This window comes from Nyctereutes procyonoides, unplaced genomic scaffold (genome assembly GCF_905146905.1).
Source record: "Nyctereutes procyonoides isolate TBG_1078 unplaced genomic scaffold, NYPRO_anot_genome, whole genome shotgun sequence".
Classification (NCBI taxonomy): Eukaryota; Metazoa; Chordata; class Mammalia; order Carnivora; family Canidae; genus Nyctereutes; species Nyctereutes procyonoides.
The window spans coordinates 42,942,882-42,959,924 of record NW_026575125.1 but is presented as its reverse complement, the minus strand read 5'-3'; the positions used below and the strand labels follow the sequence as shown (position 1 = coordinate 42,959,924).

Here is a 17,043-nt window from a genome sequence, read left to right as displayed (position 1 = left end):
GTCCTGTTTGCTGTCGTATAATACGGACTCATGTGTTCTCAGATCCTCTATGACACTGCATATTACTTGAGGGGGCAGAAGGGCCTTATCTTTTTGTGTGTCTCCTTGGAGTCTAGTGGAATACTTTCTTGGACAAAATAGGGATTCAGTAAATGTTGAATGAATAAGCTAGGGAAAGCCCCCTTGCTGATTCAAATCCTGCAAGACATCTGTTACAACATTTAGAAATTTTAGAGAGTGAAACTCTTATACAATTGCTGGATTAACATACCATGTTTAGAAAAAAAGCCACCCTCCTCCTCAACCTCCCTTCTTTTCCAATAAAAATAGCAGGGCTTCCTTTACTGCATAAGAAAGATCCCAGAAAGAGCCTTGGCCTTGAGAATCTGACGACTTGTGTTTAAAGCCTACCTCTACTATATATTAACTGGGGGCTCTTGTGTACATCTTCAAACCTACTGAAACTTGCTTTTTCTCACCCTCAAATAATAATAGCAAAGGTACTGTAAGGACCAAATACTATATATATATTACCTAATACCATCGTAACTGCAGTGCTGTCTATTCAAAAGGACACAGCCATTTCCTTTGTGGAGGAGGAACTGCATTATTTGTAACGTGCAGCCAGTAGTTCACATCTCTCAAACATACCTTCTCCCCCCAAACTCCTTTTCCATTAATTACGACAAAAGAAACACATCCATCTTCATCTTGGAACTTCAAAAGGGCCTGTAAGTGCTACTAATGTTCAAATGAATTGGGTTATTCTCTCTTTATCTCCCTCCCTTCTCTTTCCTCTCACAATCTCTTTCCTCCCCCAAAGAGCTCTCACCCATTGTGCGTAACCAGGCACTGGCGCAGTCCCAGCTTGCGGAAGATATCCACTACAATCTCCATGGGGGTGAGGTCAGTCACAGTGAAGGGGCTGAGATCCAGGATGTTCCGAAGCTTGAGAGTGGGTGGGGTGTATGGTGGCATCGGAGGAGAATGCTCGGTGAAATAAATGATGGAAGTACTCACAACCCCATCCTGTTTTTTTCGAGCATTTTCTATTTGAAAAGTAGGAGAAAAAAAGAAGTTGAAAATAGTTCTATTTTGATGGCCTCAAACTGGTCCCATCCTCCCTGTGCCTTCCCCCATTTCACACGTATTTCTTTCTTTCCACAGTGGGTCCCATTAGCCTCTTTTTGAAATCCTTACCAATTGAAATAATGAGGTCTCTTCGGAGGACAAAACCCACAAGTCTTTGGGACTCCCGGGACACCACCACTGGGAAGCCGCTGTAAGTGGTTTCACTGATGACAGTCTCTACATCCTCCACAGTCATACTGTCCTGAGTAAGGACAGTCAATAAAGGGTCATTTCTCCGGGGCTTCATCACATCCATTGCCAGGGTCTTATGAGCAAACTCTTCCTTGGCTTCAAGAAAGGGGTAACCGTTAAGACGAATGTGGGCATCATAGATGCCCTCTCTCCCAAGGGCATCTGCCACCCACTTGCTCGTCATGGCTGCAGCCATCAGAGGCACAATGTATTCCAAGCCACCAGTTAGTTCAAACATTATGACAACAAGAGAAACAGTCATCCGAGTCACCCCGCCTGCGAAGAAACAGATACAGGTTACTGAAAACAGGGAAAGTTCAGATTCATTACAGTTAAGGGCCTGTGAGAGGCTCACATCTGGGGAAAGCTTACTTACCAGAACATTGCTAAGAGGAGGTCTCCCCTACTACTACACAAACCCTAGCAACTGTGTCAAAGCAAGTTTATAATGGACAGGAGTCACATTTCTCAAATTAACATCTACAAAAGTGTAAGTGGCCTTCTGGAGTTTTCTCCTTTTGTTTCTTATTTGTGTGTTGCTTTCTCTAACCCCCTGCCCCCAATTATAAAAGTAATTGCAAAAGATATCCATAATTTGTGTAATGCTACCGGGACAAAAGGTTCTCTGGAACATACAGGCCATTGTCGAAAACTCAGAAAATGGTTTTTTAAAGTCTATAAAATAAAGTCATTATCCATAAGCTCACTGCCTAGAAATATGCAGAGTATAAATCCTGAGTGACTCTTTCAAGTTCTTCACTATGCAAAAATACATGTTTTTCTGTAAGTGAGCTCATAGTGTATGTTTAATCCCCACTGTGCTCTCCTCCCTCCACTTTACGTCAGGAACATTTTGCATATTATCACAAATTTAATTAACATTGCATTTAACAATGTTAAATATCAGCATCACATTCAATAGCTCCATAGTATAACATTACATGGTTATGCCGACTATAAGCCATTGAACCAGTCCCTTACTGTGCATATTTAGTTGATTCCAATTTCTTGCTATCATAAATAATACTGGGCTGAACATTCTTGGGCAGATATCCTCACCCAAGTTTCTGATCATTTCCTTAGTATGATGAAATTTGAGAGTAAAATTGCTCCCCAAAGGGAGGAATGTAGCTATATGATAAAGAATGCTTTCTTAAAGCACTTGAAAAATGGCAAACCCAACAGGAAATGGATGGTCATTTTTAAAAAATCTATAGTCAACTGCATTTAATATCACATTTCTTGGAATGCCTGGGTAGCTCAGCAGTTGAGTGTCTGCCTTTGGCTCAGGGCATGATCCCAGGATCTGGGATGAGTCCCACATGGGGCTCCTTTTGGTGAGCCTTCTTCTCCCTCTGCCCATGTCTCTGTCTCTCTGTCTCTCATGAATAAATAAATAAATAAATGATTTTAAAAAATCACGCTTCTTTATGATGTCACCTGGGTGACAACTTTTTCAAAATCAATGCAGACATGACTCACCTAAGCAGGCTGCAGCTCCAACCATCGCATAAAGGCCAGGGGTGATGCAATCTGCTCCCTGACTACACCAGCTATTGAAGATGGCCCAGTCATGGTGGTAATAAGCCAGCTGCTCCATTCCTACTCCTAAAAGTCGACCTGCGATAGCACCAACAGCCATGCTGGGGATAAACAGGCCGGAAGGGATCTGCAAAGAGAAAGCAACAGATGGTTAGGGAGAAATGATGCACTCGCCTGGCATGTGTTAAGGGCTAGAGGACTGACCCTCTGTGAAGCAAAGAGGCCAATGACAATTCAACTATGCACTATGCTAGCAAGTTTGTAAAGATTTGTGTAATACTACAGGGTCTAGAGGTTCTCTGGGACGTGCAGGCAAGTATGACTACAAAGAAGCTTACCCTGATTCGGGGTCCATCAGGCAAGAGCCTGAACTTTCCAGACCAACACAGAACTGGAGGCAGAAATTAAGCCTTTCCCAAAGAAAAAGGAAAATAGATGGAGTTTCTCACATATGCGGACATTTCCCCCAATTCTGAATTCTTATCAATAACAATTATCCTCTATTGACTATCTACTGTGTTCTATGCTGGATACTCTACTGATGAGATTCCCCCAGTTCTTTACAAACACCCCACCAGGAGACAGGCGTTATTATTACCAAATCACAAAGAACTCAAGGTTCAGGGAGGTTAAGTAACTCACCCACAGTCAAGATACAGTAAATACTGGTTTAAGTGAAATGCTCCTAATCACTCTCACTTATTGAATCTTAACGCATTGCTCACATTAAAAGGATTCTGCATGATGTTACATTTTATTCTGTAATAGTATAAAGAAAGACTCATTACCTCATTTTCTAAATAAGGTAGTAACTATAGCTGTGTGACTATTCAAAACAAACAAACAAATCCCCCCCAACACCACCACCAAAACACCTCTCAGGTCTCTATTTCTTGACTCTAGGATAATATACAGTGAATTCTCAATTTTCTCTGTTAAGGGAAGGAAATACTGACAAGGACAAAATAATGAAAACAGTAGACTGTTTTTAAATAGCTTGTGTTTGTGGCATACATTTGAATCTGGGCAGGTTTGATGGTCTGAATATTCACTTTCAATGAAAGAATGAAGCCATGAGGTTAAAAAAAAAAAAAGCCTCAACAAGCACTGTAAAACCTTCTGGGGTGTTGAGGAGGATGCGTATCAAGTCAGAGACTAGACCATTGCCTAAACTGAGCTGTTGCATCTCATTTTCTGGTTTGAATCTCCGTTTTCCTAGGGAAGAGAGGGAAATAACTCCATAGTTGGGTGCTAAAGGAAAGACAACAAATAACCTAGGGAGGAGAAAGAAAATACTTTAACTAATGTCCCTTTCTGGTTTCTTCTGAAACATGGAAATGATAACAGGCACTGAAAATAAAAGATGCTCGCCTGAGGTCCGCTTTTGACAGCTGGAATATTAACTTGGGATCACCTGTGAAGTTCCTGATAACGGCATTCACGAGAACTGTGAAGAATGCATTGAGCTATACAATGGGCTGAACCATATGACGTTGCTATTTTTGTCATCAAAAATGGTTGAATTTTGGCTCCTTTACTTGGTTCAACTTAACATTTTGCTTTATTGGCAAACTCTAAAGCCACCAAAAATGTGTTGGTTAAGAATTTAGTACAAAATGCACGTGAATAAATACCTCACCATCCTTTCTGAGGAGCAAAATATACTTTCCACTAGGAAGGAGAAAACATTTCTACTTAAATCTCATCGCTGAGGTTTGCCTTTGGCCTAAAACTCAGCTCGGACAATTTTAGATAGAGGTACAATTGGCTAGGAAGTTAGGACATGTGGCAGTAAAAAGGGCTTTGGAGGCTGGGGGATAATGTTACATGAAGTTGGAAGTGCTACATGAGCTTTGGAGGTTGCCATGATATCTTGGCTTTGCCCCCAAACCCACAGCCACACATATACCCACTGATATCAAAAGAATCTCCTCACCTTCATACCAAAGGTGAATATAGTGATGACAATTTTCAGGATGAGTGTCAAGGCCAGCTGCCACATGGCACTGTAGACTCCCACACCAGCCGGTCTGTCAGGCAGTTCACCTCCCTTGCTTGTGTTGAAACGGTTCTCATAATCACAGAGCTTGGAGGAGTCCAGAAGGCCACAGTCATTAAACAGCTCAGAAATGAGCTCACTTGTGCTCATTCGGGTGTATTCATTGGGGAAAGCCAGGATGGCAGTGATGGCTGTCACAACGAGTACCTCTATGACAGGATACTTGCCCAACTGAGTCGTCTTACGCTTCCGACACCATGCAATGTTGGTGCGGATAAACAAAGCTCCCCACAGACCACCAAATATGCCGAGTAGAATGAACGGCACCAGCTCAAAGAGATGCCATGGGGTGTGAAACTCCACATAAAACAGAACCAGGCGGCTGTTGCCAAATGGATTGATGGAACGCAGAGTAAATGCTGCCACCAAGGCAGCAAAGAACGACCGCCACAATGTTTTGAGGGGAAAATAGTAGCTGACCTAGAAGAAAGAAGGTGAGACAACAAATTTAAATCAGCGTGCAGAGGGGAGGGGCACCTGGGTGGCTCAGTGCATTAAGCATCTGCCTTCGGCTCAGGCTGTTATCCCCGGGTCCTGGGATCCAGCCCCACATCAGGCTCCCTGCTGAGCAGGGACTCTGCTTCTCCTTCTACCCCATCCCCTTCTGCTCATGCTCACTCGCGCTCTTACTCTCTCTCTAATAAATCAGTATGCAGAAACAGTTTTGGGTGAAAAGTCGGTGGTGCGGGAATGAGAGCTAAGGACAAAAAAACTGCCCAGGAATATTTGGTCACATGGTAAAACACAGAGTTGGGTGGGGCACTCCCAGACCACAATGTCCAATAGACACTGGCCAGGATTCCTGACCCAGAAGCAATGCGCATGCTCCACATACAGACAGAAGTACTTACCTCTTCTAGGCTGAATAACACTCCACCTATAGGTGCCCCGAAGGCTACAGATACACCAGCTGCTGCTGCGGCCGACAAGACCTACAATCCAAAACTCCAAATTAGTGTTGGAATAACGACACCTTTCCACACTTGATCTAATTTTTAAAACGAATATTCGTGTTTACTAAACATTTTTAAAAAAACTCACATGCTCCATATCCCAGTTATCAAAAATGGAGTTTAATTCATATTTACTTATTTTGAGAGCAAACACCTCAGGCTACATTTTGTGTTTTTTTTTATTTTTTTTAATTTATTTATGATAGTCACAGAGAGAGAGAGAGAGGCAGAGACATAGGCAGAGGGAGAAGCAGGCTCCATGCACCGGGAGCCTGACGTGGGATTCGATCCCGGGTCTCCAGGATCGCGCCCTGGGCCAAAGGCAGGCGCCAAACCGCTGCGCCACCCAGGGATCCCTCAGGCTACATTTTGAATGCATGGTTCAAACGCTTGAACAGGTAGGGGGTCTTTCCCTGGAATTAATCCAGGCATATACTTTATTCCGAATTACGCCCCCCCATCCCCCATACTCTCAATTCACTAAATGAATTTGAGTCTATAAACCTATTAACCACCTAAATGAGTTATTTTTGGTGATATATTTACATAGCACTTTCCTTATTAAGAAATGCTTTCTAGGGCACCTGGGTGGCTCAGACAGTTAAGCATCTGCCTTCATCTCAGATCTTGATCCCAGAGTCCTGGGATGGAGCCCCACTTTGGGGCTCCTCCCTCTCCCTCTGTCTCTACCCTGCTCACGCTCTTTCTCTCTCTCTCGAATGGATAAATAAAATCTTTATTAAAAAAAAGAAATCCTTTTTAAATGAGGTTTGAGAGAAGGTTGTAATGATACAAAACTATAGTAACAATTGGCTCACAGCTATTCAGGAGCTGCAAATACTCATACAATAGGTGGTTAGGGTTTTCTGTACTATGTGCCCCAAGGAAAGAGAAATAGGGAGCAAACCTAGAAGCAACTAGAGGCAACTAGAGGAGCAAACCTAGAAGCAACTAGAAGCAAACCATAGATTTTGAAGGGAAGAGAAGACCTAAATGTGTTTTGGTGTGGCAAGGAAAAGGGGTAGGTGGAAGGGGAAGCGGAAGAAGCTGTCTGAGGGAAATAAACAGGGACACGGAGGTAGAGTAAGAGAGCAAGTGATACTTGCTCTACCTTAGTATGTAGGCATGTGCATGTATATGTAAAATGTGTGTGACCAACACACCAGAATTAATAAAGTCCTTTCATTGGATTCTGGTTGCTGTGGAGGGGTAAGTGATTCATGGTAGTAAGGAAATATTTTTAAAAGAAAGTCTAATAATAATTAAGAGTTTCTGAAGAATAAAATGCTTCTTAGCAAAATAAATAGGCAGGTTTCCCTAAGAGTGCGGATGGCCTGGGAAAATGAAGAGGAGGAAGGAGTGAGGCCTCTGGTGCTAGCCTGGGAGGATTTGGAAACTTGTGCCTCTATACTGGCTTTCATCTGAGAAGATGAGGAGACTCAACGAGAGGATCTCAGTGACTGTTTAGGATGCATTATGAGGAAAAAGAAAGAACTGTGATGGCTAGTGTGCTTCAATTTTTTGCAGAGTAGAGTCTATCCCCTTCCTTCTCAAATCTCTATTTTACTCTCAACCATCTGCCCACTTTGACAAGGCCCCAGGACCCAAAGGCTTGCTGCCAATGGTGAGAAGGGCAGGAAAAAAATAACTACAGAGTCTAAATAAACAATAGGAAGTGAACTCAAGATGCAAATATTCACAAGTCTAGTTACAGAAATACATGACATCTATACAGAGAAACAGCCCGAACTTCCCTCTCATATTATAAGGAACTGTTTGAACAAAAATGCCAATTTTATGGAATGAAAGTAACCATCAATCTATAGTTTTGAAGTCACCCCTATCCACGTAGACTGGCCACAGTCAACACTTTACTCTTGCCAGCTAAAATGGTCTTTTCACGTCTTTAGCTTCTGTTATACATTATTCCCATCTAACAACTTCACCAGCTTAATACTGCCTTTATGCCCCTCTACAAACAATGGACTCAGATTTCTCTCTCCCTTTCCTGCTAGCCTTCTTCCCCAGCCAAGAACTCTCTCCCTTGAACTATCAAAATCTATTCCATATTTGAAATTTCAACATCTTTGAGTTTCCTTCTGGGCCTTATTGGTTTGTTTTGTTTTGTTTTTCAAATAAATCGCTAAGTTCCAATTTGGTGAAAATCCTTTCTAATGAAATGACCTTGGTCTTGACCCATTTCATATGTGATTTCTGTGTAATTCAAGGAAAACCAAGCAAGAACCATTATTTTCTGAAATCCTTAATTATAGCAGGATAAAAGTAATCAATGACTTGGAACATTTCTAAAAACTATTCTTCCTCCTCAAAATGATATACATTAAGAACTGCATGAACATGAGAACAGCTACAGAGATGCTGTGGTGGGCCTACTTTGGCAAGGTTGAGGCAGAGGCAGAGGGAGAGATCCTAGACTCAGAGAAACCCATTCAGTGTGGCATTAGGTAGAAACAAAAGATGGAAAACCTGGTATATGAAACACATGCTGAGCTTATATTCGTTCACAGGAATAAACGACTTCTTTTTAAAATCTTCTCTTATTTTTGTAACTTATTCTGTAATCAAACAGCACAACTTGTATAGAGTTATATGTAATACAAGTTATTGCAGTTAAAGTCCTTACTTCTTCACTACCACTTACTTCACTTTCCCACTCAACCACAGGTGGCCATTTTCAACAGTTTAGAGTAAAACCACTTTCCAGATGTTTTCTTTCTAAGTGCACATATATGTACTTTAAAAAAAGCATTAATTAAATTGTTCTATACCCCACAGTATTCCAAAATTGGTTTTTGAAACTTAATGATGTTTTGTAGCCATCAATATACATAAGGCTATCTTTTTTTTTAATGACGGCATGATATTTTATAGTATGGACAGAATATCATTTATTCAATCAGTCCCCTGTTTATGGACATGGCAATTGTTTCATTTTACCACAATCCTGACAAATACCACACCCACTAGCCCCACACATATCCCTTTGTTCACACAAAAACTTGGATGTCTATGGGATAAATTCCTAGAAGTAGAACTGCTGAGTCAAAGGGGATTTGTACTGACTCTAGCATAGAGTCCCCAAATCCTCATCCCTAAGGTTGTACCACTCAGGCTCTCGCCAAAAGAGAGACTATTCAGGCCATGTGTTGTTACCTCTCTGCGCTTGGCTTCGTTCTTCCTGTATTTGTTGAAGCAGTGGCACAGAATGTTCCCACAGCAGCAAGCCACGTGCACTAGGGGGCCCTCTTTGCCCAGGCTCAAGCCAGATGACACTGCCAGCACCAGCGTGATGGTTTTAATAATCAGGGTCCACTTACCCAAATAGCCCCTAATAATAAAACCGCTCAAGATCGTTTTTATCTGCAGGTCAAACACAGAGAGATTGAATACAGACTAAGCAAGTAGACAAGGCTGGGAGGCAGTAGTCTGGACCTCATTATAGAAACCGCACCTCTTGAACAAGTGACATATAAATGTTTGACCTACATGACCCCAATTTGGGAGGGAGCCCAGGAGCCCAAGAAACCAAGAACTGTTCAAGCTCTCAAGTTCCTTTTTTTGGGGGTGGGGGGCATGTGCTAGCTGGGCAAGGGAATATTGCAAGCATGGGAGTGGGTGTATATGGAGAAGGGGAGGCAGAGTAGGAGGGTGTTTTCCTTACTTACATCCTTACAGGCTAGTATAGCCTTGATTCTCTGCCAAAGACATTTGTAACTAAGACTTGGTCAGGAAACAGAGGGGCAAGGTCATCTGGGTAACCTCAAATCTCAGCAGTTTCAGCCACTGTCAAGCAATCTAAACCCAAAGTAGTGAGAAGCAGGATTTCAACCACCCTCCTGCTAGCCCACAACATATTATAGGAAATGTAGCAAAAACAGTTTTCTTTGTCCTGCTCGAATGAAGCTGACAATTACCACTAAGTTTTGAGGCCAGAATATTGGGCTCTACCCTTGATCATCTTGGGCAGGGGGCAGGGGTTGGTCTTCCAGGGGCCTGGTTGGCCAGGATACCCCCAGGGGGCTAGGAATTAACCCCCATTAGTGTCCAGGTGACCCAGGCTGGGAGAAGACTTGAGGGAAGACCTAGGGAGACTCCAGATTGCCTCAGTGCCTGATCCCGTTACACATGCAGATCGTGGTACCTGCTAGAACACAAATTAAAGGCTTCAGTCCAGGAAGGATTAGTTATTATTAATGGTTTATAAAGCCATTTAGAGACTCACCTCAGGAATTCCAGAGCCACAGGCATAAGGTGCAAACACTTTGACAAGAGACACAGCGAGGAAGGCAAATAGGAGAGCCCAGAGGACGTACATGAAGTAATTGACTATGTAGGCAAAGGCTCCCTGGAACAGAGGGAAAAGAAAGAAGCTTGTTTTAGTCCAGGGCAGCCTCGGTGAGGCATGCAGTACTTCTGAGGAAGAGGTTCTTGGGAGGTGAGGCCAGAAAGAAAAAAGACCAGGATCAAATCGCTCAAAAGGGTCTTCCCAGGATGGTCAGCAGAGGCAACTCCTGAGACACTTAGTCAGCCCACCTGGTACTGCAAATGAGAGGCTTGGCTATACCCAAAGGAAACTGCCACCAGCTTCTAAGGATGGATGAGAACGAAAAACAAACAAGGTTGTGAGCAAGGTCAGATTCCATATGAGAGCTTGGATAGGCTTTGTGGTCAAAAGAGAGCTGATTTTATGTCAATTTTATGAAGAGTCTTGAAAGCTCTTTTATTGAGATGGCTGGACCTTGGCTACACATTTGAAGTGAAGACCAGCTGGCTACCTGCCTTGGTGTCAAATTCTCAGGGGAGGTTACAGTGTTGAAATTTCCTGAGTGTTTTTCCTAAAACACACAGTGAGGTTCTATAAAGAAGCACCACATCTTTTGAGAGCATTCTGCTGTCAGACTCAGCAACAAGTATATGTGAGTTGAAAGTTTCAGGCTGTGACCATACAACAAAACCAGTGAGATGCAAGCTATCCCAAAGAATAAAACAAGAACAGCTATTCATAAAATGGAGAGAATATATTTTGGGGACTATCCACCGAGGATAATGAAGTCTGCCAGAAAATAAATCCAATTTTGACCACTAATAAGGAGTCACCAACATAAAGGGCATGCAGATAGTTACATCTTACTAGGAAAAAAAAAAGCTATTTTGAACAACAGGAGATTATGCTTACTGACAAAAATAGGAGAAGTTGAAACTCACTCAAATTACATGAAACACAAAACTCACTGCACTTCTGACTTCTTAAAACATAAAACGTTATTCAAATAATTCACTGACCTAGACAAGGAGAGCCAAACTGCTCAGGGTTTTGTTTTTTTTTTTTTCCTGAGTTACAGCTTTGACACAAGTTTTCCATTATTTTCATCCCTCAGAGGAATAAATAATTGCTCTCTCCTGGCCTTTTGAATGTAGCTAGGGAGGAAGAAGACTCCAGAGGTGGGGAGAGGGAATGTTAGGGCAAGTAGCTAAAACTGCCTAGAGGCAGAAACCTGGGGCCCAAGTGCTGGGCAGCAGAACTCTTAGATTCTAAAAGCCTGACTCTGTGTAAGGATTTCATTCATAAGAAATGACAGCCAGAGAAATCTGTCACTTGAGACCATCTCAAGCTCCAGTTTGAAAGCTGCACTTGGAATACTAAACCACGTATACACATGGCTCTAAGCGGGTAGCATGGGGGGACCTCAGGGTAATGGAACAATAGTTTTGTATCTTGCCTGTGGTGGTGATTACACAAATCTACACATGTGACAAAATTGCAGAGAACTGCACACACACACACACACACACACATCTATGCATGCAAAACTGGTAAAATAAAATCTGTGGGTCATATCCTGGTTTTGCTACTACACGGTAGTCATAGAAGATGTTACCATTGAGGGGAGGCACGGTGAAGGGTATAGGGCCCCCCCCTTGTTTTGCAACTACTTGTGAATCTATAATTCCTTCAAAAATAAGAGTCAAAAAAAAAGAGGCACGGGAATCTCTCTTTCTCTCTCACACACACACAGTCACCCTAAATTCCAGGGCTTCTCAAACTTTTCTACCTAAGTACTCCTAATCTAGGAGAGAGGGTAGGGGTAGAATACTCAGGAGCAGAGCTGAAACAGAGACTGTTTTATCTTAACAAACATGGGAATTTTGCATTCCTTTGTAATTAAATGTAATTTTAGAAAAATATTCTGCAAAAAAAAAAAAAAACCACCTGATTTTCTGAGAAGGCACATAGCATTTATCTTGTGGTTTCACCAACCCACCAGCCCACCGACCTTAAGCCAGTTTGAGAACAGATCTAAACCTTCTCACATTTGTGGTATGTATCCAACTCCTTTATTGAGCTCTCTCCCTAAGCCAGTGTGTACAATCATTTATGTACATAAACACTCTTATTTCTGACTTCATTATTTTCCTATCCTTCTTTTCCCTTGATTGTATGTGTGCGCGTGTACACATGCACGTACATACACACCATTTCAATTGTGGACCAAAGTAGCAATAAAAACGCATTTTAAAAGTACAAATATAGGGACACCTGGGTGGTTCAACGATTGAGCATCTGCCTTCGGCTCAGGGCATAATCCCAGAATCCTGGGATCGAGTCCCGCATTGGGTTCCCTGCAGGGAGCCTGCTTCTCCCTCTGCCTGTGTCTCTGCCTCTCTCTCTGTGTCTCTCATGAATGAATAAAACCTTTAAAAATGTTTTAAAAATAAATTAAAGTATAAATAGGGCAGCCCAGGTGGCTCAGCGATTTAGCGCCGCCTTCAGCCCAGGGTGTGATCCTGGAGACCTGGGATGGAGTCCCATGTCAGGCTCCCTGCATGGAGCCTGCTTCTCCCTCTGCCTGTGTCTATGCCTCTCTGTGTGTCTCATGAATAAATAAATAAAATCTTAAAAAATTAAAGTATAAATATGTATCCTACCCTTGTCTCAGTCACTTCGCCAACAGAGTAAATGAGTAGTGAGCTGAGATGGTACCTGTTTTGGTTGGTGGAAGCCAGAATGGGATTGAGAGCTATTTTGTTCTGTCTTGTGTGTTTTTGGTTTTGGTAGGAGAGATCTAACAAACAAACAGCCCACATGGTAATAGAAAGGGAAGGAACTGAAAAACAAAGTTACTTTTACGTTGAAAAATATCTGCTAGGAGACAAAGACAAATGAAAATATTGATTTCATCTCCAAAGAAGGCTATGGGCAATATTATTCCTATGTTTCCGGTATTTTGATATGGAATGGATCCTGATTTTTTTTAATGTTCTAATGCAATGTGCAGGGGAAAATTACTTTTGGAGTCAATACAACAGACACAATTTTAACCCACTCTTTGTTAGAAATTAGAGTGTACCTGTTGGCTGGCTCTGCCATCTTTACTGAAATTATTAGAGAAAGCCAGATTCAGTGACACCATATACTAACCACTAAGAAATACCAGGACTGTTTAAGACAAGCAAAAATGTTAGGTCACTGTGTAAGTATCAAACGATTCCACATGGCAGAAGCAATGGAAATGGGGCTGCACTTTAACTACAGAGAAAGGCAGCTGGCACTGGTTCCCCTTTCCATGAAAAGGAAAATCAGTGCATTCTACAATTGCTGTGAGTGCAGTATAAGAAATTAAGTGAATGTAGGAATAAAAATCAGTGGTTCCAAAATCTTTGCAACATGTTACCTCATCTGTGCTGATGATAAGCTGGGACCAGCTATTCCACTCAGGACATTTGTCTCTGTCTTCGAAGGTGACGTGCTCAGAGTTCCAGCAACAGTGCTCATGGTTAAACCAGAATCCCTCTGTGCATATGCCTTCTTTTAAGTCTGTCATCCAATGAGCAGAAATGTCTATCAAGCCAGCTAAGGAACCTGATTTGAGGTGAGAGAAGGGAAGGCCAAAGTTGTCAGAGGAAACGAGCAAAAAGGCATCAAAACAACAGACAAGTATAAACGTTCAGGTTCCCTTGCAATCTCCTTCTGATGGTCTGTCTGCTTGATTTCCATCTACCACCCCTAAGAGATTTTGTTTGTCATTAAATGCCTAGTCAAGGGGGGTAAGAAACACAAAACACTGTCTGCATTGAATACCATGTCTGGAGAATTTCTATATGGCTGGGGGGGGGGGGAGTTAGGGGAGGGCTAAGGGGTCTAGTGGGAGCCAGGGGCAAGTGGATTTGCCTTTTAGCTGATTTGTGCAGCAAAGACTCTGCTTTAACTTACAGTTGATGGCTACTGATCCATGAAGACAGTCAAGTTTATGAAAAATCATTTTATTCTATTTACATATGATTGGGAAAATGTGAACTGCCAGCATTGAAGAATATTATACAATCTTTGTTTGAGATGGCTGGCTGGGGAAAGGGGGCTGATGAATGCAATGGAGAGGAGAGCTCGGCCTTGTTAGCAATTTTGCTCCATGGAGAGTGAACCTGAGTGGTGGCAGGAAGGCATTCTAGGCTAAGAGAAATTAAGCTGGCAAAGCACAAACTGTGATGCCCAGGGAAGCTTAGATGAAGCTATAGACAATGTTGAAGCCTCCTGAGCCTAGAACATGAACATTCTGAAGTTTTCTTCATGAAAAAGGAGCAATCAGTATTATACGCAGAACAGCCATCAAAGAATACTATGAGAAAATGAATAGTGAATGGGGGATTATGTGCTATGGTTAATAGACTGGTTGGGTTAAGATAGTTACAGTATTTTAGATTCTGGCCTTCTCATCATTTCTGTCGTCCAGATGAAGAAACTCTGGCATACAGAAATGAAACCAGCCTAGAATCATGCTTTAGGGAAATAGCAAAGACATCATAAAATTCACAGCCCCTGAATTCCCAGACTGTTCCTGCATTCGGACACACTGCTTCTATTGTTGCTCTGCAATGCTTAAAAACAAAATGCCCTGTGTGTGCGAGGGAAAGAAAAATATTCACTGGTCACCTAGTGACAAGAAATACATTAAAAAGTTGAGGATATTACACCTACATTCCAACAGGCCGGAGGCCATGTTATGTGTCTGTTTGGGTAGGTGCTAAAAGTGTTAACAGAGGTTATTTACATACTTGAATAACCTAGTCAAATCTAACACCTTGTTTTGACACCTCCTCTTGGCCATGCCCACCTTCCCCGCCTTCTACTTCTTACTGCACTTAGTGCACAGATTCAGAAAATTAACACGTGTTACAGAGTTTGGCTTGTCCTCTGGTTGCTTCGAGTGCCTGTGTCTTATTCAACCTAACGGCAGTACCCTCCATCCTGTCTTCCCTTTTCCTGCTATTTCTCCTTCTTTTCCCAATTGGACCCTTCTTCCCTGGTTACCAATTTTATCAGCTTTCCCCTACCCTACAGAACAAAATGCTTTCCCCTGTCCTCGTTACCATCTCAAGCCTTTGTCCCTTCTTGCCTTCCAGTAACCACCAAATAACTCCAAAACTTCTACACCGGTTGCTTCCCCTTGAAATCTGACTCCTAATATTTATGAGATCAGTTTCTAAGGTCACTGGTATCCTCCTAACTGCTAAACTACATAACCTTTCTCGGCTCTCTTCCTTACCTTCAGCTTCTCAGCAATACTTAGCATTACAGACCACTTGGTCTGTCATCAGCCAGCTCTAAACTGGCCCAACCATGGTATCTCTCCTGTGAGAGCCAGAGGGATAGTATTAACACCCTAGACCACAGGTTGGCAAACTACGAACCAGGGGTCCAATGTGCCTCTGTGCCTGTAAATAAAGTTTTGCTTGGTCTCAGCCATGCTCATTTCTTGACCTATTGTCTATGGCTGCTTTTGCACTACAGAGACCATTTGGGCCACAAATCCTAAAATATTCACTACCTGGCCCTTTACCCAGAAAATATTGCTGACTCCTTCCCTAGATAATCTTTGAAAACTCAGCTATGCCTGGGCCTTTCTTCATTTGCAGCAATCATCTTATGTTTCCCGGCTCATAAATTTTCTCTAGGTAACAGCAGCGGTGTTGTTAACAATTGTGGGCACCACGCTGAGTACTGTCTGTACTAGATCTTATCTACTTACTATTCTGTCCTCATAGCACATGTGGATGACAGCTACTTTTACTAGCCCCATTTTACAGATCAGTAAACTAGAGCTCCCAGGGATTAAGAAACTTGCCCAAAGTCACAAAACTAGTAAGTGGCAGGGCTGGGATTCCAGTCCCAGTAGCTACAAAGTAGTGCCCATGCTAAAGGCCATTTTATCCCATCTGCCTCCAGGTTTCCTACCTATCCTCTGTTTCAGCTCAATAGTCCACATCTTCCTAGGCCCATCTTTTAATGTCATAATGATACAACCCTTAGCATTTCTGCCAGGTATTCTTGGCTTTTCTGCTTCCCCTGTGGGAGGGGAAGCCTGCTTGGGAGCCTGCTTTAAAGTTGTATGGGCATTGCAAGTACACTGTTCCTAGTTAGATTGTTTATTATTTGGAGTGGCTTAGGAGGTTGATGGAGAAAATAGGAAAAGGTGGTACCCTCCCACTCCACTGCCAGCACAAAAGAATGAGACTAAGTTTCCTGAGGGTATGGGCCACATCTTCTATGCTGTTCTTCATTACCAAATGAGAGAGCAGATGTTTAAGAAATAGCTACAAAAAACTCTTGGGAAGTTCTCTTTTTATATCTCCTCTTATAAACCCCATGTAGTACGTGCTTTCAAAAAAAAAAAAAAAACAACCCCTGATTATCTCGGGGTACCTAGGTGGCTCAGTTAAGCATCTACCTTCAGCTGGGTCATGATCCCAGGTTCTAGGTCCTGGGATCAAGGGGGCTCCCTCCTCATCGGGGAGGTCTGCTTCTCCCTCTGCCCCTCCCCTGCTCCTGAGCTCATACTCACTCTCTCTGTCTCTGTCTCTCTCTCTCAAATAAACAAAATCTTTAATGACAACAACAAAAAACCCTGATCTTCTCTAACAGAAGGGCTCTTCCTCATGACAATCACTGGCAGGCAATGCTAACAGCACCTTAAAATGGCTACAATATTTCATAGCATACAAATGCATTTAGATACATTTCCACCTTTAATCTCATTTATTTAAGGAAGGGGATGCTATATTAGAATCCCTTTACAGATGGGAACCCTAAGCTTCCTCAAGGTCCACCAGCCATTTATTTCATGCAGGGAAACAGTAAAGCTCAGCATT

The 17,043-nt window shown here is 42.4% G+C and overlaps 1 protein-coding gene across 3 annotated transcripts in view; it reads right to left on the bottom strand.

Annotated features, from left to right (window-relative positions):
• The window catches only part of CLCN5 (chloride voltage-gated channel 5), a 152,948-nt gene that overhangs the window by 7,364 nt on the left and 128,541 nt on the right, over nt 1-17,043 (bottom strand). For all 3 annotated transcript variants that reach the window (XM_055337977.1, XM_055337978.1, XM_055337980.1), the window contains 8 exons: nt 13,572-13,759; nt 10,121-10,243; nt 9,052-9,258; nt 5,776-5,856; nt 4,802-5,344; nt 2,806-2,992; nt 1,201-1,599; nt 833-1,049 (listed from right to left, as the gene is read on the bottom strand). In XM_055337977.1, coding sequence (XP_055193952.1) covers nt 833-1,049; nt 1,201-1,599; nt 2,806-2,992; nt 4,802-5,344; nt 5,776-5,856; nt 9,052-9,258; nt 10,121-10,243; nt 13,572-13,759 — 1,945 coding nt within the window. The remainder of the gene's footprint in view (nt 1-832; nt 1,050-1,200; nt 1,600-2,805; nt 2,993-4,801; nt 5,345-5,775; nt 5,857-9,051; nt 9,259-10,120; nt 10,244-13,571; nt 13,760-17,043) is intronic.